This window comes from Neoarius graeffei, chromosome 4, assembly GCF_027579695.1.
Source record: "Neoarius graeffei isolate fNeoGra1 chromosome 4, fNeoGra1.pri, whole genome shotgun sequence".
NCBI classification, from domain to species: Eukaryota; Metazoa; Chordata; class Actinopteri; order Siluriformes; family Ariidae; genus Neoarius; species Neoarius graeffei.
Genome location: NC_083572.1, coordinates 49,090,160 through 49,116,902, shown reverse-complemented (window position 1 = coordinate 49,116,902; position 26,743 = coordinate 49,090,160). Strand labels below are relative to the sequence as shown.

General features: G+C 40.7%; 1 protein-coding gene across 1 annotated transcript in view; it reads left to right on the top strand.

The window, feature by feature from the left end:
• Window positions 1-26,743, top strand: part of cacna2d2a (calcium channel, voltage-dependent, alpha 2/delta subunit 2a) — a 697,573-nt gene that overhangs the window by 434,035 nt on the left and 236,795 nt on the right. Inside the window, exon 6 of the mRNA XM_060919306.1 lies at window positions 212-359. Coding sequence (XP_060775289.1) covers window positions 212-359 — 148 coding nt within the window. The remainder of the gene's footprint in view (window positions 1-211; window positions 360-26,743) is intronic.

Genomic DNA, 26,743 nt, shown 5'->3' with positions numbered 1-26,743 from the left:
TATTGACTGGGATAATGGCGTCCTGGAGTTCAGTGTGAAAGCGATAGCCATTTTGGGTGGTTATGGCCCACTTTGATATATCCTCTCTCATTGTGTTACGAGTTTGAAAGGCATGAGAATCTAAAGAGGTTATTAAAGGAAGACACGTTGAATTGTAGAAGCTATCAGAACATTATTGATGTTTGTGTAAAGTTGTGTGTTTTGGTTTCAGTCGTTGCAGTCTGAAGACAGCAATGAAGAAAAAGAGTCGGAAAAACTGAAGTCCATTTCACTGGAGTTTGTGGACGACCCCAATTTCAAAAACAAAGTCAACTACTCCTACACTGCCGTACAGATCCCAACTGACATCTACAAGGGCTGTGAGTGCTGATATCATTTTTACTCTGACACACACGCACACAAAACGTTCAGTAGTATTCATAGTCCACCACATTTGATATGTACCTATCAGCCTTGGTGTCATCCAAATATTATTCAATTATTTTTGATTCAATTTAAACTGACAAGCCACGCAGTCCAAAATATCCTCTGATCTGATCCAATCTGGATTTTGTGCTGGGTTTTCTTTCTGACAATCCCCACAGATTTGCAGCGTTGTGGGTTTTTTTCTTTCTTTTTTTTTCATTCTATGATAAGGAATGATATTAAGGATTCTCTAAAAAAAGACAATTTGTTTACTCGGGGGGAAAAAAAAAGACTGCCGCTATCTGTGTACAGTGGTGCTTGAAAGTTTGTGAACCCTTTAGAATTTTCTATATTTCTGCATAAATAGGACCTAAAACATCATCAGATTTTCACACAAGTCCTAAAAATAGATAAAGAGAACCCAGTTAAACAAATGAGACAAAAATATTATACTTGGTTATTTATTGAAGAAAATGATCCAATATTACATATCTGTGAGTGGCAAAAGTATGTGAACATCTAGGTTTCGCAGTTCATTTGAAGGTGAAATTAGAGTCAGGTGTTTTCAATCAATGGGATGACAATCAGGTGTGGGTGAGCACCCTGTTTTATTTAAAGAACAGGGATCTATCAAAGTCTGATCTTCACAACACGTTTGTGGAAGTGCATCATGGCACGAACAAAGGAGATTTCTGAAGACCTCAGAAAAAGCGTTGTTGATGCTCATCAGGCTGGAAAAGGTTACAAAACCATCTCTAAAGAGTTTGGACTCCACCAATCCACAGTCAGACAGATTGTGTACAAATGGAGGAAATTCAATACCATTGTTACCCTCCCCAGGAGTGGTCGACCAACAAAGATCACTCCAAGAGCAAGGCATATAATAGTCAGAAAGGCCACAAAGGACCCCAGGGTAACTTCTAAGCAATTGAAGGCCTTGCTCAAATTGGCTAATGTTAATGTTTGAGTCCACCATCAGGAGAACACTGAACAACAATGGTGTGCATGGCGAGGTTGCAAGGAGAAAGTCACTGCTCTCCAAAAAGAACATTGCTGTTCATCTGCAGTTTGCTAAAGATCACGTGGACAAGCCAGAAGGCTATTGGAAAAATGTTTTGTGGATGGATGAGACCAAAATGGAACTTTTTGTTTTAAATGGGAAGCGTTATGTTTGCAGAAAGGAAAACACTGCATTCCAGCATAAGAACCTTATCCCATCTGTGAAACATGGTGGTGGTAGTATCATGGTTTGGGCCTGTTTTGCTTCATCTGGGCCAGCATGGCTTGCCATCATTGATGGAACAATGAATTCTGAATTATACCAGTGAATTCTAAAGGAAAATATCAGGGCATCTGTCCATGAACTGAATCTCAAGAGAAGGTGGGTCATGCAGCAAGACAACGACCCTAAGCACACAAGTTGTTCTACCAAAGAATGGTTAGAGAAGAATAAATTTAATGTTTTGGAATGGCCAAGTCAAAGTACTGACCTTAATCCAATCGAAATGTTGTGTAAGGACCTGAAGCGAGCAGTTCATGTGAGGAAACCCACCAACATCCCAGAGTTGAGGTGTTCTGTACGGAGGAACGGGCTAAAATTCCTCCAAGCCAGTGTGCAGGACTGATCAACAGTTACCAGAAACGTTTAGTTGCAGTTATTGCTGCACAAGAGGGTCACACCAGATACTGAAAGCCAAGGTTCACATACTTTTGCCACTCACAGATATGTAATATTGGATCATTTTCCTCAATAAATAAATGACCAAGTATAATATTTTTGTCTCATTTGTTTAACTGGGTTCTCTTTATCTACTTTTAAGACTTGCATGAAAATCTGATGATGTTTTAGGTCATATTTATGCAGAAATATAGAAAATTCTAAAGGGTTCACAAACTTTCAAGCACCACTGTAGTAAAAACCAGTACAGGACATCAGATCAGAGAGATCAGAGGGTGGTTTTTATTCAACATTCAGCCAACATGAGTGATGGGTTTATATTGCATGCAAAGAGACTTAAAACTTATCATGACTATGCACTGGTCCGTAATTTTCGATACAGTCATTAGTTGATACATGATGTGTTGATGGACAGCTGAGATATGATGATATATGATAAAAATAAAAAGCACACACAGAATATCTTAAACATGGCCGGTGTGGTGAGTATGATGTTTGTTGTGTGAATTATACAGTATGCTGATAGCAGATGAGCAAACTTTTGGACAGAATGAACATCCTCCACATTCAGCAGTTTCATTAGAAGTGCTCTTTGATGGATCGGGGTTGACTGTGAGAGCTTGATTAAACAGCTGTCTAATCTCTGTCCCTAGAAATGATAGAATATAGGAATAAAAGAATATAGGAGTAACTGTCCTACTGACATTTTTGTTTGTTGCAGGTTTTATGTGTGATTTAAACTCAATCATTAATGATACTGCAACTCCAAGTCCAAAAAAGTTGTGACGCTGTGTAAACTGTAAATAAAAACAGAATGCAATATTTTGCAATTCATGGAAACCCTATATTTCATTGAAAATAGTACAAGGACAACATATCAAATGTTGAAACTGAAAAATTTTATTGTTTTTTGAAAAATATATGCTCATTTTGAATTTGATGTCAGCAACACGTTTCAAAAAAGTTGGGACAGGGGCATGTTTACCACTGTGTTACCGTACATCACCTCTACTTTTAACAACACTCTGTAAACGTTTGAGAACTGAAGAGACCAATTGCTGTAGTTTTGAAAGGGAAATGCTGTCCCATTCTTGTTTGATATACAATTTCAGTTGCTCAGCAGTTCGGGGTCTCCTTTGTCGTATTTTGCGCTTCATAATGCACCAAATTATTTAAATGGGAGACAGGTCTGGACTGCATGCAGGCCAGTTTAGCACCCGGACTCTTTTACTATGGAGCCACGCAGTTTTAATATGTGCAGAAAGCAGTTTGGCATTGTCTTGCTGAAAGAAGGAAGGCCTTCACTGAAAAAGATTTTGTCTAGATGAGAGTATATTGCTCTGAAACATGTATATATCATTCAGCATTAATGATGCCTTCCCAGACGTACAAGCTACACATGTTATATGCACTAATGCACCCTCATACCATCACAGATGCTGGTTTTTGAACTGTGCACTGATAACAAGCTGGATGGTCCCTCTCCTCTTTAGCCTGGAGGACGTGGTGTTCACGATTTCTAAAAATAATTTCTACTTTTGAGTCGTCAGACCTCAGGACAATTTTCCACTTCGCCTCAGTCCGTCATAAAAGAGCTTGGGCTCAGAGAAGGTGGCGGTGTTTCTGGATATTGTTTATATCTGGTTTTAACTTGCATTTGTGGATGCAGTAATGAACTGTTTTCCCAGACAATGGTTTTCTGAAGTGTTCCTGAGCCCATACAGTGATTTCCACTACAGACACGTGTCTGCTTTTAATGCAGTGTTGCCTGAGGGCCTGAAGATCACAGGCATCCAATGTCAGTTTTCAGCCTTGTCTCTTGTGTACAGAGATTTCTCCAGATTCTCTGAATCTTTTAATGATATTATGTACCATAGATGATGTGATCCACAAATTCTTTGCAGTTTTACATTGAGGAATGTTATTCTTCAACTGTAGCACTGTTTGCCCACACAGTCTTTCACAGAGCGGTGAACCCCTCCCCATCTTTACTTCTGAGAGACTCTGCCTCTCTGGGATGCTGTTTTTATACCCAATCACGTTACTGACCTGTTGCCAGTTAACTAAATAAGTTTTTTTAGTATTACACAACTTTTTCAGTCTTTTGTTGCCCCTGTTCCAATTTTTCTGAAATGTGTTGCTGACGTCAAATTCAAAATGAGCATATATTTTTCAGAAAACAATAAAATTTCTCAGTTTCGACATTTGATCTGTTGTCATTGTACTATTTTCAGTGAAATATAGGGTTTCCACAATTTGCAAATCTTCACATTCTGTTTTTATTTATGTTTTATAGTGTCCCAACTTTTTTGGAACTGGGGTTGTAGTTTGCATACCTTTTTTTTTTTTTAATTCAGTCCATAGCTAGATTATGACTCAAAGTTTAAAGACAATATCTGTCATCTATAATATCTTACAACAGAATACAAGCTCTAATGGTTTATACCCAAGTCTCACCCTTGCTACAATGGATAATCGCACCTAAATACTGTAGATTTGTACATAAAACTTACTGTTGTAATCATAAAAACTGTCCTGTGCTCATCTTAGGACTCTTATTCACAGCATCCTCAGAAAAGCATCCTTTTCAACACTCTTTGACCTTGTATACTGTAATTATTTCTATAAACACACTGTCCGGTGTCACACAGAAAGGAATGGAGTCTTGTTTCTTCCTCATGTCTTCTCAGGGAGTTTTTCCTTGCCACTGTCACCTCTGACTGGCTCACTAGGGCTCTAAATCTACACCTGGATTTCTTTAAAGCTGCTTTGCGACAATGTCTTTATTCAAAATGTATTAAACATAAAATATCACTGAATTGAACTGATTTCAGAGCCGTGTTTATTTGTAACTAGAAATGAAATAAACGAATGCTGTCTGTCAACCAGTAAAACCACATCAAGATATGCATGCTACAGGCTTTAAGCAAAATCATCATATAGTTTCCAATTTATAATCTTATCAGGGCTTCAATTCACTATAATCATTCAGGCTGTAACTAATCAATAGATGCCTGTGAGCGAGGACACTGCCACTTGAATCGGACGTGAATGAGGTCGAGGCTTATAGGAATTATAGCTCAGCCCCCGTAGGTGAAGAGGGGAAGAAAGGGAACATTATTGCTTGGGAAAAATAGAGTTTCTCTGAGGAAAGAGGATTAATAATGATCAGGAAAACAGGGAGGCCAAGACCTTTTTAAGCTCTGTGGTTATGAAGGATATAAAGAATGTGACATTCATGTAGGTCAGTATTCTCTTAAAGGGCTGTTTCTGCAATTAAAGGTAAATAAAGGATCTTAGTTCTCAGTTCAGAGTATATTGTGAAAAGCAATTGGATTAAATGGTGCGCTAGAAATACAATCCTTTATTAGGGGGCCAAGCACCAAAGGTGCATAGGAGCACTATTGTAATTGTTTGTTTTCTTATTTTATATTTGGTTTATGTAAGAAAGTTATGATACTAATGTACAAACAACATATAGAGCGTTTCATTATATCGTGATATTAAATTCCAACAGTAAATACTGGCTAATTGTTGACTTAATAATAATAATAATAATAATAATAATAATAATAATAATAATAATAATTTCAATTTATATAGCACCTTTCTCACACCCAAGATCGCTTTACAATTAGGGGGGGAAAAATATATATATATATATATATATATATATATATATATATATATATATATATATATATATATATATGAGGGAGTTCACCAAAAGAGGGTCAGGATGTAATTCCAATGGCATAGCTACCACAGTCCCACCAGGTGAACGAAAATAAATCCCACACCGCCTGCACAGTCACCGTGAATGCCACCGGGCAACATTGCCCAGAACACCGCACCAAGCACAGAAGCACTGCCGCACAGAGCATCGGACAACCCTGATGTCAAAAAGAGCAACAAGCTCACTACAATCTACAGCGAGGAGCACAGGCATCACCCATGGCGCACCAAGGCCTGAAGGGAACTGACGCCCAAACTGGGTCCAGAGCCACACCACAATCAGCGGTCAAAACACCCAAACAAAAAACAAACACCAAACCACACAAACACAAAAAAAGAAAAACAAAAGGGGAAAAAAGCTCCGGTGAGAAGCGGCAGCCGAAACGCGCACGGCGTACTCGCAACTGGAAACAGAAAACGCCGGTTATTACATGGATGTAATCTCAGCAAAATCACACAGCCATGCTCGGTTAATAATATTATTGAAAATTTCAGGTCCATTTACTGACTCTTTGTGTAAAATGAGAGACTGGACAAGATGATCAGTAGAAAAGAAGCCCGTAGCGGTTATTCTGTCTGAGGTGCAACACAGACGAGCTAAGTGCCAAAGTTCTCGCCAGCCAGAGAGCTTTTTACTGCTGTTGTCATGTCTGAAGTCATCGCAGGCAGCTGATAATTGGCACTTTCTTCCCACTTAATGCCAGTATAACCTCGTGAGTGTCTCTGAGAGACCACTGCCATGTTCTAATGCAGGTCACTGGGGGCTTCACAATGCTGCACTAAGCAGCATGTTAAAAGGCAGCACTATTTGCTTTTACATCACTGTGTTTTACAAGCCATACCATGGATATAGAGTCTAATTGAGTTCTTTTAAACGGTCATGGAAAATAAGAAAATGTCACAAAGATGAGGTCTCAGTGAGCTGCAAATATAGTAAGGTATTGTGAAATAAAACCAAGAAATTGTGACTTTCTTTGAAAAACACTTTTTTGCAACAATTTCACAGCCCGTTCACTCGCCATGATCTCCCGAAACAATTCAGGAGTTTATCCGTGCGTATCAAGAGATAGAAAAAAGGAGGACTGAGACAGACACACTGGAGGCTGTGCCCATAATATTAACAGCTTGGAGTAAAAAGTGTGACTTCTATTTTGCAGCGCAAAATGGGCCAGTTGGTGCGCACGTCCTGTTCAGACTGGCCAGCCAGGGCTCTGTGGTCCTTTACCGAGATTGAGAACGTTCCCTGACTCGGCCATAATGAACCATTTTATGACTCATTATGCTGGCACTGAATTCCACTGCCAAAGTCTGCAAACTTTCTAATTAGCGCAGGTCAAACAGCCAAATCAGTTTTTTGGTCGAATTATAACTGCTTATTACTGAGTGACAGCAAAGGAGAAGGCAGGCGGGATGTGAGGTGAGTACGATATCAGGATGGAAAGAGTAGGAGGAGCCTTTACGTGCCTCCAGCAACATTTGAAAGTGTCAGAATTTGCTATTTTACTGACACTTCACATACTGTCTTGCGGCTTGGTATGGGAACTGCACAGAGGCGGACCGTGAGAGTCTTCAGAGAGTCATTAAAACTGCAGGAAAGATCATTGGTCTCACTCTGCCCTCTCTTGAGGACATCTTCAGGACCCGCTGTCTCCGCAGAGCTCACACCATCATGGAAGATGTGACGCACCCCTGCCATTACCTCTTCTCTCCGTTACCTTCCGGAATGTGCTACAGAGCACTCAACGCTCGCACCTCCAGACTCAGGAATAGTTTCTTTTGAAGAGCCATAACAGAACTCATCTCATCTCATTATCTCTAGCCGCTTTATCCTGTTCTACAGGGTCGCAGGCAAGCTGGAGCCTATCCCAGCTGACTACGGGCGAGAGGCGGGGTACACCCTGGACAAGTCGCCAGGTCATCACAGGGCTGGCACATAGACACAGACAACCATTCACACTCACATTCACACCTACGGTCAATTTAGAGTCACCAGTTAACCTAACCTGCATGTCTTTGGACTGTGGGGGAAACCGGAGCACCCCATAACAGAACTGAGCAAGATAAAACACCGCCCAAATTGAACTGGAACATTCTGTTTTATGCTCAAGTGCAATAATGACCTATGCAGTATTTCATCTACACTTCATGCCGCTTTTAACCTTACATATTTAATGAAGAAGACGTCTGTATAGGTGAATGTTTTCTTATGGACATATCTTTTACATCTTTATATTTTTTTACAGTTTATTTTTGTTTATTTATTTATTCACGGACATGGGAGCAGCAATTTCGTTGTATAATTGTGCAATGACAGTAAATTCTATTCTATTCTATTCAGTTCTCAAATCATGAATGAAGATAATCAGATGAAGGGGCGGTATAATTCCAATGCGACATCTAAATCTGAACGGCTTATTGAAGCACGCGTTTTCTGAAATGGGCAGAACAAAAGAAGCTGACCGAGTTGTCTTATTTCAGAGTCTGTGGGTTGGTAGGCACTCCAACCACCCAAACGTGTGTGCACAAGCCCTGAAAAAGTGAGTTTTTCATAACATGTCCCCTTTAATACATTGCAAGGCATTTCAATATAATTTTATAATATACACAAACAGTATCACGCCATTTTACTTTCGTTATTGTAATAAAGCGTCCATTACAAATCCATCATCGCTCGCCTTAACCATAAAATGAAGCACCTACTCAAAAGTGAGTTTTTCATAATATGTCCCTTTAAAGATCCAAAATTGGCAGAGCTGTCAATAATATGTAGCACAAACACCAAACAAACAAACAAAAAAGATCACTAGAGTGTTTTCTTCACATGACGTCATTCATGCAGTTAATCTTAGGAAATCTGAAACACACCCACTAACTGGATGCGTAATAGGCTCTTTGCAGCTGGTGCTTGGATACCACTTAGCAGCACGAAAGTGGAGAGCAAGTGTTCAGATGGATACGTCTTGAAGATAAAAGCGAACAATTTACCGTAATGATAGCACACCCTTATTCCAGTGCACCAACGACTCATTGATCATTTTACGTGGTGTGTTTTTGTTTGTTTTAATTCACTGAGAAAAGCGATCTTTTTTAGACGGCAAGAATCGTGTTGCTATGGCAACGGGATTGTTTGCGAGTATCCATGCCAGCACCGCGTGTGCGTTATCTAGCCAAGTGAGATTCACACTTCATAAAAGTGAAGTGTGTTGATTCGCGTATTTTGTTGCCATGGTTACAGAACATTTCCAGTGAGATTATTAAAATCAGAAGCCCTTGTTTGTCACATATACACACGCACCTGATAAAGGGAGGAGAGAAGCCGACCTTCGTGTGTCATTGCGGTACATTGTTTGTTTCAATCTTTAAGATGTAACCAAACCTTACAAAAACAAGTACAGTGGTGCTTGAAAGTTTGTGAACCCTTTAGAATTTTCTATATATCTGCATAAATATGACCTAAAACATCATCAGATTTTCACACAAGTCCTAAAAGTAGATAAAGAGAACCCAGTTAAACAAATGAGACAAAAATATTATACTTGGTCATTTTTTTATTGAGGAAAATGATCCAATATTACATATCTGTGAGTGGCAAAAGTATGTGAACCTCTAGGATTAGCAGTTAATTTGAAGGTGAAATTAGAGTCAGGTGTTTTCAATCAATGGGATGACAATCAGGTGTGAGTAGGCATCCTGTTTTATTTAAAGAACAGGGATCTATCAAAGTCTGATCTACACGTTTGTGGAAGTGTATCATGGCACGAACAAAGGAGATTTCTGAGGACCTCAGAAAAAGCGTTGTTGATGCTCATCAGGCTGGAAAAGGTTACAAAACCATCTCTAAAGAGTTTGGACTCCACCAATCCACAGTCAGACAGATTGTGTACAAATGGAGGAAATTCAAGACCATTGTTACCCTCCCCAGGAGTGGTCGACCAACAAAGATCACTCCAAGAGCAAGGCGTGTAATAGTCAGCGAGCTCATAAAGGACCCCAGGGTAACTTCTAAGCAACTGAAGGCCTCTCTCACATTGGCTAATGTTAATGTTCATGAGTCCACCATGGTGTGCATGGCAGGGTTGCAAGGAGAAAAAGCCACTGCTCTCCAAAAAGAACATTGCTGCTCGTCTGCAGTTTACTAAAGATCACGTGGACAAGCCAGAAGGCTATTGGAAAAATGTTTTATGGATGGATGAGACCAAAATAGAACTTTTTGGTTTAAATGAGAAGCGTTATGTTTGGAGAAAGGAAAACACTGCATTCCAGCATAAGAACCTTATCCCATCTGTGAAACATGGTGGTGGTAGTATCATGGTTTGGGCCTGTTTTGCTTCAACTGGGCCAGCATGGCTTGCCATCATTAATGGAACAATGAATTCTGAATTATACCAGCGAATTCTAAAGGAAAATGTCAGGACATCTGTCCATGAACTGAATCTCAAGAGAAGGTGGGTCATGCAGCAAGACAATGACCCTAAGCACACAAGTCGTTCTACCAAAGAATGGTTAAAGAAGAATAAGGTTAATATTTTGGAATGGCCAAGTCAAAGTCCTGACCTTAATCCAATTGAAATGTTGTGGAAGGATCTGAAGCGAGCAGTTCATGTGAGGAAACCCACCAACATCCCAGAGTTGAAGCTGTTCTGTATGGAGGAACGGGCTAAAATTCCTCCAAGCCGGTGTGCAGGACTGATCAACAGTTACCGCAAACGTTTAGTTGCAGTTATTGCTGCACAAGGGGGTCACACCAGATACTGAAAGCAAAGGTTCACATACTTTTGCCACTCACAGATATGTAATATTGGATCATTTTCCTCAATAAATAAATGACCAAGTATAATATTTTTGTCTCATTTCTTTAACTGGGTTCTCTTTATCTACTTTTAGGACTTGTGTGAAAATCTGACAATGTTTTGGGTCATATTTATGCAGAAATATAGAACATTCTAAAGGGTTCACAAACTTTCAAGCACCACTGTATGTACCTTGAAAACTTTCATTGTGGAGCTGCTTTAACCTGTTAGAATTAAACTAAATGCTTTTACAAGGGTTTTTTGGTGTACAAACCTTGTGAATTCGCCATGTTGTTTGGCTGCGAAGATCCAAATGATGTCCGTTGAAAGTCAATGCCTTCGCGATAAAATCTTTTTTTTTCCTGTAAAAATGAGCCTAAAGTGAACTTAGAAAAGTACCTTAACAAATCTTCTCGAAAAGGAAAGAGATCAAGCGCTATAAACTGCTGAAACTTTTGTGCTTGACCTTGTCGAGGGTTTTGAACGCTTGCTCTCCACTTTCGTGTTGCTAAGCGGTATCCAAGCACGTGACCTCTAGCTGCAAAGGGCCTATTGATCAGATTGCACACACAAATTAGAACTTTTAGTAAATCAGGTCCTTCATGCTTTCCCAAGCAATCTTTTCATTCCCTTTAAGCCTGAACAAAACAGGCTCGATGGCTTAAAATGATCATGAAATATGATTTTGAGTATTTTTAGTCTAGTACACCATCGGTAATAATGAGATGGCAGGAGGACATGGGGACATGTCCACTTTTATTATTCATGGGTATCCATAGATCCCTGCATGACAGGAAAGGTGGAGAGATTAGTGGTGGTTTTCCTGGATGTTAAAAACATTAAACAGTGTTTTTGTATATCTCATCTCATTATCTCTAGCCGCTTTATCCTGTTCTACAGGGTCGCAGGCAAGCTGGAGCCTATCCCAGCTGACTACGGGCGAAAGGCGGGGTACACCCTGGACAAGTCGCCAGGTCATCACAGGGCTGACACACAGACACAGACAACCATTCACACTCACATTCACACCTACGGTCAATTTAGAGTCACCAGTTAACCTAACCTGCATGTCTTTGGACTGTGGGGGAAACCGGAGCACCCGGAGGAAACCCACGCGGACACGGGGAGAACATGCAAACTCCACACAGAAAGGCCCTCACCGGCCACGGGGCTCGAACCCAGACCTTCTTGCTGTGAGGCGACAGCGCTAACCACTACACCACCGTGCCACCATTTTTGTATATATATTTATTTTATTTTATTTTATTTATTAGTCGTGATGGATCATTTTGTGAAAGATTGCATTTTTTTTTTTGACACAAAATAAATTCGGTGTAGCTCAGCATTAGCAGTGACACAAAACCTGAGCTTGACAAATACGCTAATGTGAAACCCGTGCATTTGCCATTCAGCTTGTGTTTTTTGTTGTTATTGTGATTGTTATTATTCAAATCCTCTCTGTAAGTCTAAAAAAAACCCTCTATCGTAAGGGGTCTGTATTGTATTGTGGCTTAAATTAGTGGAAATTGTGAATATGAAAGGAAAATGGAACAGCTGAATGCATGAGGCTGAAAGCAGAAAGAGGAGCGGAAGGCCACTTTTTGCCTGGTTGAATTAAGGGATTACTCACCTTCTCGAGGATGAGGCTGCCCCCTTTTTACTTTTTCTTCAGAGCATGGGAAAACACACAAGAACTTCCTCTTGTGTTCGGTTTTGAGGGCGGTAGCTGCTCTTACGCTGCCTTTAAAGGAAAAACTAATTGAGAGAGAGAGAGAGAGGTTTTCAGTCGGGTTTAAGAGACGTCACAGGCCGCATCTGAATACACATACTTCCATACTACTAGTATGCAAAAAGCAGTATGTAGTTTGTCCGAATATTCAGTAGGCATTTAATACTCGTCAAAATGTACCTGGATGATCTCCTACACCACACCACGCTATCCCATAATTGACCTGGAACCTCCGAATAACCCAAAGATGAAGAATTCCCCCAGGAAAAGTCGAAAGGAGACGTCTGTCCAAAGCAAAGCCGATTGTTACAGAGTTGTGTGTGTGTGTGTGTGTGTGTGTGTGTGTGTGTGTGTGTGTGTGTACACCCCGTTAAAATGATAGGTTTTTCTGATGTAAAAAAATGAGACCACGATAAATAATTTCAAAACTTTTCCCACCTTTAATGTGAACTATAACCTGTTCTATTCAATTGAAAAACAAGCAAATTTATTAGGGGGGAAAAACATAAAAAAAATGTACAATAATCTGGTTGCATAAGTATGCACACCCTTAAACTAATACTTTGTTGAAGCACCTTTTGATTTAATTACAGCATTCAGTCTTTTTGGGTTGGAGTCTATCAGCCTGCCACATCTAGACTTGGCAATATTTGCCCACTCTTCCTTGCTGTCAGATTGCGAGGGCATTTCTAGTGCACAGCCCTCTTCAGGTCACCCCACAGATTTTCGATTGGATTTAGGTCTGGGCTCTGGCTGGGCCATTCCAAAACTTTTCTGGGGTCATTGTTGTGCTGAAAGATGAAATTCATCTTCATCTTCAGCTTTCTAGCAGACACCTGAAGATTTTGGGCTAAAATTGACTGGTATTTAGAACTGTTCATAATTCCCTCCACCTTGACTAAAGCCCCTGTTTCAGCTGAAGAAAAACAACCCCAAAACATGATGCTGCCACCACCATGCTTCACTGTGGGTATGGTGTTGTTTTGGTGATGCGGAGTGTTGTTTTTGTGCCAAACATACCTTTTGGAATTGTGGCCAAAAAGTTCAACCTTGGTTTCATCAGACCATAACACATTTTCCCACATGCTTTTGGGAGAGTTGATGTATTTTTTTTGCAAAATTTAGCCAGGCCTGGATGTTTTTCTTTGACCCTGCCTCATAGTCCAGACACATGGAGAATACAGGCGATTGTTGTCACATGTAGTACACAACCAGTACTTGCCAGAAATTCCTGCAGCTCCTTCAGTGTTGCTGTCGGCCTCTCGGCAGCCTCCCTGACCAGTTTTCATCTTGTCTTTTCATCAGTTTTGGAGGGACGTCCAGTTTTCAGTAATGTCACTGTTGTCCCATATTTTCTCCACTTCTTGATGACCGTCTTCACTGTGCTGCATGGTATATTTAATGCTGTGGGAATGTTTTTGTACCCTTCTCCTGACTGATACCTTTCAACAATGAGATCCCTTTGATGCTTTGTAAGCTCTCTGTGAACCCTGGCTTTTGCTGGAGGATGCAACGGAGTAAATGTCTGAACTTTATTTGGGGTCAATCAGTCATTTTAATTGATGGCAGGTGTGAACCCAAAAAGACTGAATGCTGTAATTAAATCAAAAGGTGCTTCAACAGAGTATTAGTTTAAGGGTGTGTACACTTATGCAACCAGCTTCATCTCATTTCGTTATCTCTAGCCGCTTTATCCTGTTCTACAGGGTCGCAGGCAAGCTGGAGCCTATCCCAGCTGACTATGGGTGAAAGGCGGGGTACACCCTGGACAAGTCGCCAGGTCATCACAGGGCTGACACATAGACACAGACAACCATTCACACTCACATTCACACCTACGGTCAATTTAGAGTCACCAGTTAACCTAACCTGCATGTCTTTGGACTGTGGGGGAAACCGGAGCACCCGGAGGAAACCCACGCGGACACGGGGAGAACATGCAAACTCCGCACAGAAAGGCCCTCACCGGCCACGGGGCTCGAACCCGGTCCTTCTTGCTGTGAGGCGACAGCGCTAACCACTACACCACCGTGCCGCCCTGCAACCAACTTATTGTACGATTTTTAAAAAAATGTTTTTCCCCCTAATAGATTTGTTTGTTTTTCAATTGAATCGTACAGGGTATAGTTCACATTAAAGGTGGGAAAAGTTTTGAAATGATTTATCATGGTCTTGTTTTTTTACAACAGAAAATCCTATCATTTTAACGGGGTGTGTACACTTTTTATATCCACTGTATATTCTATCCACATTCACTGGATATGAGCAATTGCGTGCTCTGATTGGCTACTCTACTACTAGGCTATTAGCTCATATACCGTGGCGGAGCGTGTTGCTGAAGCAACCAAAGAAGAAATAAAAACTCTACTCGAAAACAAAACCCCAAAAATACAAAAAAAAACAAACAACAAAATATGAAATTGTTTGATTGTAAGAGCGTATCCTTTTTTTAATTATTATTTTTCAAGAATTATTATTATAGCATTTTTTCATTAATTGCTACTGACATTTCGCCAGTTTGTTTACATTCGAAGTGGAAATTATTTTGTTGAACGTTTTGTATAAAGTTTTTATTTATCGAATTTGCAAAAAAATAAAAATAATAATTTAAAATGCTCTGTTTCTCAAACATGGCGGCACGGTGGTGTCGTGGTTAGCACTGTCGCCTCACAGCAAGAAGGTTCTGGGTTCAAGCCCTGTGGCTGATCCAATGGAGGCCTTTCTGTGTGGAGTTTGCATGTTCTCCTTGTGTCTGTATGGGTTTTCTCGGGGTGCTCCGGTTTCCCCCACAGTCCAAAGACATGCAGGTTAGACTAATTGGTGGCTCTAAATATTGGGGACTGTAGGTGTGAATGTGAGTGTGAATGGTTGCGTGTCTCTATGTGTTAGACCTGTGATGACCTGGCGACTTGTCCAGGGTGTACCCTGCCTCTCAGATAGAAGTCGTGGGCAAGCTGGAGCCTTAGTACTCGCTTGCATACTCGTAGAACGTACTCCAGTTCCAGTCGGGTATAGGTACTTCACCGTTGTTAGGATATACTGAGTATTCAGATGCAGCCATACATTTAAAAGCAAGCAAGATCCCAGACAGGGATTATCTCATCTCATCATCTGTAGCCGCTTTATCCTGTTCTACAGGGTCACAGGCAAGCTGGAGCCTATCCCAGCTGACTATGGGCGAAAGGCGGGGTACACCCTGGACAAGTCGCCAGGTCATCACAGGGCTGACACATAGACACAGACAACCATTCACACTCACATTCACACCTACGGTCAATTTAGAGTCACCAGTTAACCTAACCTGCATGTCTTTGGACTGTGGGGGAAACCGGAGCACCCGGAGGAAACCCACGCGGACACAGGGAGAACATGCAAACTCTGCACAGAAAGGCCCTCGCCGGCCACGGGGCTCGAACCCAGACCTTCTTGCTGTGAGGCGAGAGCGCTAACCACTACACCACCGTGCCGCCCCCCAGACAGGGATTATTAAAAAAAATAAATAAATAAAAATGATAAGTACTTATTTCTGTCTAAGTTGTGTGTGTCTTTAAAAATCTCTCATAATATTATGAAGCTGCTTGTAATGTAGGTAATGAGATGACTCACAGAGAAATCTGTCTCAATATAAACTAGATTTTCTTTTGCCGCCAACGTCAGAACAGACGGAAGAAAGAGAACGAACAGTGGGGTTTCACATATGTTTTTAGTCAGGGAGGATGGAGAGTTTGCTTTTAATCCCTCATCCTCCCACTTCTTTTGCTTTTGTCTCAGTTCCGCCCCAAAGCCACTGAAGTAGCACTATCACTCTCGCCCACGCTAATTAAAAACGCCCTCCTCCACTCACCGCCAAGCTCACAAATTCTATTACAATTGTTTACGGCTTATTGTGGCATTTTTAATTAAAATCTTTCTTCCTCTTCTTCGTCTTCTTATTTTTCTGTTCCTTCTTCAGCGTTCAGCCCCTTGTTTGTGATCTTTTTCATCTGTTTCTTCGTCATCTTCTGCTGCTTTTTCTTTCTGCAGTGCTACTGCTGTTGGAGCTTTCACTTCTGTTTCTCCTCCTTCCTTTTCCTTTCTTCACCTTCAGCTGTATCATCAGCGTCTTATTTGTCTTTGTGTCTTCTTTTGTTGTACTCTTTCTCAGGCAATCTGTGGTTTAATTTCACTTCAGTTCGTTTGAAAGCGGATGAATTAATGTGGTCTGATTTCAGGTGCCGCGTCAGCTCCATCAGACAATGACCCGATCATTCTCCTGTTCATCACACTCACCTTTTTCTGCATTTCCCCCCTTGATCTACAACCCCGATTCCAAAAAAGTTGGGACAAAGTACAAATTGTAAATAAAAACGGAATGCAATGGTGTGGAAGTTTCAAAATTCCATATTTTATTCAGAATAGAACATAGATGACATATCAAATGTTTAAACTGAGAAAATGTATCATTTAAAGAGAAAAATTAGGTGATTTTAAATTTCATGACAACAACACATCTCAAAAAAGTTGGGACAAGGCCATGTTTACCACTGTGAGACATCCCCTTTTCTCTTTACAACAGTCTGTAAACGTCTGGGGACTGAGGAGACAAGTTGCTCAAGTTTAGGGATAGGAATGTTAACCCATTCTTGTCTAATGTAGGATTCTAGTTGCTCAACTGTCTTCGGTCTTTTTTGTCGTATCTTCTGTTTTATGATGCGCCAAATGTTTTCTATGGGTGAAAGATCTGGACTGCAGGCTGGCCAGTTCAGTACCCGGACCCTTCTTCTACACAGCCATGATGCAGTATGTGGTTTGGCATTGTCATGTTGGAAAATGCAAGGTCTTCCCTGAAAGAAACGTCGTCTGGATGGGAGCATATGTTGCTCTAGAACCTGGATATACCTTTCAGCATTGATGGTGTCTTTCCAGATGTGTAAGCTGCCCATGCCACACGCACTAATGCAACCCCATACCATCAGAGATGCAGGCTTCTGAACTGAGCGCTGATAACAACTTGGGTCGTCCTTCTCCTCTTTAGTCCGAATGACACGGCGTCCCTGATTTCCATAAAGAACTTCAAATTTTGATTCGTCTGACCACAGAACAGTTTTCCACTTTGCCACAGTCCATTTTAAATGAGCCTTGGCCCAGAGAAGACGTCTGCGCTTCTGGATCATGTTTAGATACGGCTTTTTCTTTGAACTATAGAATTTTAGCTGGCAACGGCGGATGGCACGGTGAATTGTGTTCACGGATAATGTTCTCTGGAAATATTCCTGAGCCCATTTTGTGATTTCCAATACAGAAGCATGCCTGTATGTGATGCAGTGCCGTCTAAGGGCCCGAAGATCACGGGCACCCATATGGTTTTCCGGCCTTGACCCTTACGCACAGAGATTCTTCCAGATTCTCTGAATCTTTTGATGATATTATGTACTGTAGATGATATGTTCAAACTCTTTGCAATTTTACACTGTCGAACTCCTTTCTGATATTGCTCCACTATTTGTTGGTGCAGAATTAGGGGGATTGGTGATCCTCTTCCCATCTTTACTTCTGAGAGCCGCTACCACTCCAAGATGCTCTTTTTATACCCAGTCATGTTAATGACCTATTGCCAATTGACCTAATGAGTTGCAATTTGGTCCTCCAGCTGTTCCTTTTTTGTACCTTTAACTTTTCCAGCCTCTTATTGCCCCTGTCCCAACTTTTTTGAGATGTGTTGCTGTCATGAAATTTCAAATGAGCCAATATTTGGCATGAAATTTCAAAATGTCTCACTTTCGACATTTGATATGTTGTCTATGTTCTATTGTGAATACAATATCAGCTTTTGAGATTTGTAAATTATTGCATTCCGTTTTTATTTACAATGTGTACTTTGTCCCAACTTTTTTGGAATCGGGGTTGTACAGTATATCCCCATTTAATGCCCGATATTCCTTTGTCTAGTTGCTCAGTCTCATGGCCCGTGTTGTGTTTTTTACGTTATGTTTTCTTCCTTGCATCCATCTCCACCACCATGTGACAGTAAGCTGATGGCGTTCACATCTGTGTTGTGTGTTAATGTGCTGTAATACTGTGTATAATCCTTGCGTGCAGGGCCAAGGTCACATCAAGGTCAAATATTTGAAAGAGTTTGTGTTCGATAGCTAAAAGCACCACTCAAAAGTTTGTACGTCCCTACTCATTCCAAGGGTTTTATTTGGAAAAATACTGAAGACATCAAAACTATGAAGTAACATCTGGAACATATAAGGAATTAAGTGGTAAACAAAAACAAAATGCGTTTCATATTTTAGATTCTTCAGCGTAGCCAGCGTTTACCTTGATGACGCTTTGTACACTATTGGCATTATCTTAACCAGCTTCATGAGGTCGTCACCTGGTAGTCAAAAGTTAATTCGTGCAATTTCTTGCATTTTTAATGCGTCTGAGATCAAACAGTAAATAGTAAATAATCCACATACAGTAAATAGCCCTATTCAACACCACAACTGTAGTAATCCATATTATGTCAAGAAGCGCTCAACTAAGTAAAGTGAAACGACATCCATCATTACTTTAAGACATGAAGCGACTTTTAATTCATAAAAATAAAGAAAAAACACTAAATTAGAAGGTGTGCCTAAATGTTTGACTAGTGCTGTAGACTAGTTGAGTTCTACTAGTTTACAATGACTTTATAAACCACAATTATCACCTTCTGCTCACTACTTAAACACAATATAGAGTAGCAGTCAAAAGTTTGCACACCCTTACTCATTCAGAGGTCTTTCTGCATTTTGACTATCTTCTACACTGTAGAACAATACTGAAGACATCAAAACTATGAAATAACATCTAGAACATGTATGGAATTAAGTGGTAAACAAAAACAAAATGCGTTTCATATTTTAGATTCTTCAGCGAAGCCAGCGTTTACCTTGATGACGCTTTGCAAACTATTGGCATTATCTTAACCAGCTTCATGAGGTAGTCACCTGGAATGCTTTTCAATTAACAGGTGCCTCGTCAAAAGTTAATTAGTGCAAATTTGTGCCACCTTAATGTGCTTGCGATCAAACAGTAAATAGTAAATAATAAACATACAGTAAATAGCCCTGTTCCACAACTCTAGTAATCCATATTATATCAAGAACTGTTCAGCTAAGTAAAGAGAAACGACATCCATCATTACTTTAAGACAGGAAGTGACTTTTAATTAAAAAAAAAATAAAGAAAAAACATTGAATTAGAAGGTGTGTCCAAACTTTTGGCTGGTAATCTATCATGCACTAAGAGGCTCCAGTTGAAATTCTGGATTCTCTGAGGTGACTGGCACAGTACTATTTTCTGGGGGGCTGCAGTACAGGGTAATCTGTGGTTGGTAGAAGAGAGCAACTCAGTACAAGGTGTTTCAAAAAAAAATGTGATATTATTTGAGATGTAAATATCCCAGAAACTACATAGTCTAGGCAAATGAAACTGAACAGGCTTAATGTTGGGCGATATAAGATTTATTCCTCAAAATTTGAACGAGAAATTCAAAGGTATGTGGATTCCATGAACGATTTCACAAATTTTCAGTACGCGCGCCTAACCTTAACCCAACCTTCCTCTTTGAACTTTTTGTGCCGTGTCCAAATCTGCATTGCAGTTGGTGCATTTTTAGAGAATTGTCTCATAAATGCACACTGCACAGTCTTGTTCGGCTGTGTTCGAGCGCACTCTAACACACAAAACTCATTTTCTTTTCCAGTGAATGGCATTTCTATACCTAAAAAGATAAAAACCAAAAACATTAAATTTTGACCTATTTCCACACATGGTGTTAAAATTTGAGTTCAGTTAAACAAGAATTGGCAAAGTTACTAGATTGTGAAATGATATCAAATTTTTTTAAACACCCTGTACCATGACAGTCACCTCAGAGAATCCATAATTACTGGTGCCTTTCAGTGCATGGTATAGTGTGGGTGGTAAAAGAGAGCAACTGGACTTGCTTGAAGATTCTTGAAGACGTTTCACCTCTCATCCGAAAGACTTCTTCAGTTCTGTCTGACTAATAGGGAGTATCAGGTACAATATTTATCCTCTCATGGATGAAAAGCAATCCTAAGGTGTCGTTGAGTCATCCTCCTGGTGTGGGTCACTGGGGGCTGGGTGTGAACGGCCTCGAGAGTTGTTGGGGTGATCAATGGGTTGTTGGTTCTCTCTGTCCTCCTGTGAGTCACTGAAAACAGCTGGGTTTTGGTGTGCATTCAGTTGTCTGGGAAGTGTGCCAAGGACTGCATTGTAGGTGGCTGATAAATGGTGTCTTAGACCACCACCTCTGTTCAGTGATGGCCGTTCCAGGTTGACAAAAATGGCTTCTTTAACTCCTCGCTCATACCAACAATCCTCTCTGGCTAAAATGCGTACGTTGCAATCCTGAAATGAGTGTCCTTTGTTGTTAAGATGCAACGTACGCATTTTAGCCAGAGAGGATCGTTGGTATGAGCGAGGAGTTAAAGAAGCCATTTTTGTCAACCTGTCACTTCCGAGATAACTGAATGCACACCAAAACCCAGCTGTTTTCAGTGACTCACAGGAGGACAGAGAGAACCAACAACCTATTGATCACCCCAACAACTCTCTAGGCCGTTCACACCCAGCCCCCAGTGACCCACACCAGCAGGATGACTCAACGACACCTTAGGATTGCTTTTCATCCGTGAGAGGATAAATACCTGATACTCCTATTAGTCAGACAGGACTGAAGAAGTCTTTCGGATGAGAGGTGAAACGTCTTCAAGAATCTTCAAACAAGTTGCTCTCTTTTACCACCCACAGTTTACTATGACCTGGATGACTGAGAATCTTCACAGACATGCATGGTATAGTATTTGATTTACATCCCTCATCAAAAAATTCCAAACTAGATTGAATCTTGGCATAAACTTGCTGGAGGCAGCCATGTTTGTTGTTTACATCTAAGTGACCTTCGACCCGCACATATGCAATGTACTACACTATCGCCTACCTCACTAGGCATGATCATGATATGTAGATCTACACACACAGAAATGCTCGGGGAACCACAGCTGTGACTCGAGTCGGCCTTATAGCTTGAAATTGTGACATCAGTTCATGGTATATCCAGGCTATACCATGACTCACTCACCATATCCATTTTTTTTTTGGATGTCATGACATACATTGCTTAATCAATGGTGGAACTATTTTATGTCACGTGAGTCATCGTTGGCCAATCCCTGCACAGGAATTTTTTGGCTACAGGTTTTGCCATCGGTCCATCCGACTGTCTCTTCAAGATGCTTTAGAATGAGTGGTTGAATGTTTGTAGGATTCATATGGAATTATCTGGAACTGGCAGATAAACTGAATAGATTTTGAAATTGATTCAAACAGGGTCAAGGTCGCAACAAGGTCAAATGTCTGAAATAGTTTTTCTTCACATTTGAAGTATATTTAACAGTTATTCCACAAAATCGAGTCGTACATGAGCTGATAGCCAACGAGGCTATAAGGCATGTACAACGAGATTGAGTGGAATAACTGTTTTATTCTATCCACATTCACTGGATTTTGAGAAACGGAGCATTTTTATTTTTATTTTTTGCAAATTCGATAAATAAAAACTTTATACAAAACGTCCGACAAAATCATTTCCGCTCAGAATGTAAACAAACCGGCAAAATGACAGTAGCATCTCATCTCATTATCTCTAGCTGCTTTATCCTGTTCTACAGGGTCGCAGGCAAGCTGGAGCCTATCCCAGCTGAGTATGGGCGAGAGGCGGGGTACACCCTGGACAAGTCACCAGGTCATCACAGGGCTGACACATAGACACAGACAACCATTCACACTCACATTCACACCTACGGTCAATTTAGAGTCACCAGTTAACCTAACCTGCATGTCTTTGGACTGTGGGGGAAACCGGAGCACCTGGAGGAAACCCACGTGGACACGGGGAGAACATGCAAACTCCACACAGAAAGGCCCTCGCTGGCCACGGGGCTCGAACCCGGACCTTCTTGCTGTGAGGCGACAGCGCTAACCACTACACCACCGTGACGCCCATGACGGTAGCAATTTGTGAAAAATGTGATAATAATAATTCTTGAAAAATAAAACAAGACAAGTTCTTACCATCAAATACTTTTATTCCATATTTTGTTGCTTTTTTTTGTACTTTTTGTGGTTTTGTTTTCGAGTAGAGTTTTTATTTCATCTTCAGTTGGTTCAGCAACACGCGCCGCCATTTTCTTCTTCTTCTTTAGGTTTTTTTTGGCGGTTGGTAAACCAACTTAAAGGTGCATTACCGCCACCATCTGGGCTGGAGTGTGGAACAGGAGACATTGGGGGGGGACTATATTCTTTTAGCTATTTCTGTTTAGGACTAGTCTTGTTCGAGGAGAGGCATCCCCAACAAGTTCAACTTGTTTAATCCTACTTCTTCCTGCCTGCTCCTGCAGGACATTCAGCCATTTTCTCCCACAGTTGTTTTTTCTGTTTGTATCGCCAACTAGTTTTTTTTATAAGTTTAGTTGGGTCTGTTTACCAAAATATTATAAACCATAAAGCATTTACTGGAGATGAATGAATGAATGAAAACCGTCAACACACCTTGAACACCTTGCTCGAGCAAACCTGTGTGTAATACACTCCCATAATCACCATAGCTTTTCTGTCCTGTGAGGTTTATACCTCAAATGCTGCATTCTGTCTGCCTGAGAGTAAAAATCGCTCGCTACTACAACTACTGTTACCTCCCGCATGATCCCATGATAATGTACACTTCTAGCTTGATATCTGACACCAAGTCAAGTTTATTTGTATAGCGCTTTTAACAACAGACATTTTTGCAAATCAGCTTTACAGAAAATTAAAGGCTTTAAAGGATATGGGACATGGATTTTTACCTGGGCATAATTATGTATAAAGGACATAAGAAATGCCATCTAAATCACTGCAGGGCGTCAAAAATGTGAAAATCATCACATTATTCAAGTTTTTCTATACATCAGCGTAAAACAAGGATTCGTTAATGAGCTAGGTGGTCACATGACCCGTGACGTAACAAACACTTTCCAAGGAGCCAGCGCTTGGGAATCTAATGTAAACAGGTTACCGAAATGGACACCATCGACAGTGACATTCCCGATGTTTCACAGAGATGTGAAGTTAGACCCTATCAATTTGAACCGATAGCTGGAAATTCACATGAACATGGATCTTGTCTTTACTCTGACGGGTCAGATGATTCTGAGAGTGAGAGTTCATTCAGTCCCCATGAAACTGAAAGCGGTCGGCTCGATAACACTTCCTGGTAAGTTAAAAACAATTCTGCTCAAAGGCTAATGATCTGTTGAAAGAAGTATTATTTTTGTATCATACATTGAAAGTTCATCATAGATCTAGCTAAAGTCCGTTGCAAGCTAGTTTTTTTTTTGCTGATATTTTTTGAGATTGATTGAGATACAATGCTTCCAGAGTCCGAGATGAAAACATTCAAAATGGTGAAACGAGTCAGAATTATGATAATCAATAATTGATACACCCAAAATTATAATACTAATCCTTACCTCGGCTTTCAGTCGCTTAGCGAATGCACCTCGGCATTTTTCCGCATGATGCCCATGGTAAAACCACACTTCCAGGAGGGGCTGCCGTCTGCCTCCCAAGCCGGCCGAGAGCGCTCCTCGTCGGGCACGGCCAGGCGGGTGAATGCCCTGGTTCGTCCACCCTGTCTAAAAAATAATGGTACAACTCCGAGTGAAGGTAAATTTGGCTTGGCAATTAATTTCGTTCAGTACCTGAGTATTAAAGTTGAAAGAATCCTCAGTGAAATGGTCCGAACACAGTTTGTGGGAAACAGTAGGTGCAAAGTTTTTTCTACGGCAATAGTGAGCCCACACTTTCCTCAGCTTCGGGTCCTTGGGGAATGCAAAAAAACTTACTCCAGGGCATTTCCCATTGGAATTATTGCAACCATAAGCAGCACAATACACCATGATGTCCAATGTATGATGTCCAATGTACTTTAAAGACTATAAAAACAATTTTCTTGTCATCCACTTCTCCATTCATCTACCCGCTTGTGCTGTGCCCGAAAGTTTTTGTGACGTATGATCACGTGACAGCGGCTCTTCCGGTTGTAAAATATGCATATCGGAGCTCGAGCAGAAATGCCATATAATCATCACGAATATAACGATTTTGCTGAATTTAATAGATGATTTTGTATTTGTTGATGCAATTAATTCATATTTTTAATGGAAAGAAACTGATATAGCGTGCATTTATGTTTCATGTCCCATATCCTTTAAACATGAGCTAATTTTATCCCTAATCTATCCCCAATGAGCAAGCCTATGGCGATGGTGGCAAGGAAAAACTCCCTCAGACCACATGAGGAAGAAACCTCGAGAGGAACCAGACTCAAAAGGGAACCCATCCTCATTTGGGTGATAACAGACACCGTGATTATAAATAACTCGCTTCTATAACTGCGTCCTATATAGTCACAAAGTACAACTGTGTAACCAGGAACTTCATTATAGTTTTAGCATAAAGTCTATTTTGTTGAAGTTATAAAGTGTTCATTGATGGAAACTTGAGTGCAAAACTGTTCGTGACAACTGCAGTCCTAAAGTTAGCAAGTTGACTGTAATCTTCAGCCATAAAAGCATTACTATAAGTGTCCAGAGCCGTCTTCCAAGTCCATATGGGGCCGTCCTCGACAGGAGTGATGTGATGAGACTCCAGCCAGAAGTAGGGCATCAGGATGGATCAGGCAGGTCCGTTTGTCCATATGGTCCCGTCGTCCACGAGAGAAAACAGGTTGTTAGGTATGCCCAGTGTCACCTGATGAGTAAGAACAGTATACATTTTGTGCTGAGTGCAAGCAGGGACTCCGGCAAAATGAACTATGACAGCATAACTAAAAGGGGAGAGCCAGAAGGTAGCACAGACATGAGGGCACCCCGGGACATAAAGCAGCAGCCACTACACCGTCAACAAACCCGAGTGAGCCGACATCACTGTCAGTACACTTTGCCTCTGGCTCAAACATCAATAGGAATATTTCATGCTCATCTCTTCACGTGTGTGTGAACTGGCAGTCTCAAATGGGATTCTTGGTCTCCCTTTGGCAGGCAATTAATGAGCAGCGTGCATTAAGAAGGAGCATGGCGATCACTCTTCCAAGCGTCTGCTATGCATCGACATAATAACACACTCTCCGTCATCTGAACTCAATGGTCTGTTATGACACATCATCATTGCTTCTCTGCATCATGTGCTGCTGTTTATGATGCTTGTGTCTGGATAACGTGAGTGTCAGTGATGTGTATGAACATGCAGGTAAACATTTGTACACCCAGCAATGTTTTTTATTTTTAAGCTTTTCAGTAAATGTGCATGTGTGACTCCATGTGCGTTTACTTAACACTTATAGATTATGTTCAGTCAAAATTATCCATTTTAACTCTCTGTACAAAACAATGGTGATTTCTAGGCATCACCGAGTATACTGGGGTGTCGCACAGATCATGATCATGACAAGGAATAAAACATCACGGAAACTGCTCGAGGAAAATCATCAATGACAATCATGAAAATAAGTGCAACGTACTGAAATCGCTTCTTTAATGAAACACCCTCAGGATGAATTTTCACTCACGTTATAGTAGCTATAAACAGTCCTTCCCTCACCAGCCTTGTTCGATACCACAGTATTTCTTAATGATATATACAGCCAAAAATGAGCATTTTGCTCACATCTGACCATAACAGGTGCTGCACGCTGTGTCATATCATCTGTGCTACCAAGTATATATTATGTTTAGGGCTGTCAGTCGATTAAAATGTTTAATCGTGATTAATCGCATTGTTGTCCATAGTTAACTCGTGATTAATTGCACATTTTTATCTGTCCTAAATATACCTAAAAGGGATGCTTTTCAAGTTTTTGAGGAGTGGGCGTGTACAAACATGCTTCCTTTATGCAAATGTACAGTGGTGCTTGAAAGTTTGTGAACCCTTTAGAATTTTCTATATTTCTGCATAAATAGGACCTAAAACATCATCAGATTTTCACACAAATCCTAAAAGTAGATAAAGAGAACCCAGTTAAACAAATGAGACAAAAATATTATACTTGGTCATTTATTTATTGAGGAAAGTGATCCAATATTACATATCTGTGAGTGGCAAAAGTATGTGAACCTTTGCTTTCAGTATCTGGTGTGACCCCCTTGTGCAGCAATAACTGCAACTAAACGTTTCCAGTAACTGTTGATCAGTCCTACACACCGGCATGGAGGAATTTTAGCCCGTTCCTCTGGACAGAACAGCTTCAACTCTGGGATGTTGGTGGGTTTCCTCACATGAACTGCTCGCTTCAGGTCCTTCCACAACATTTTGATTGGATTAAGGTCA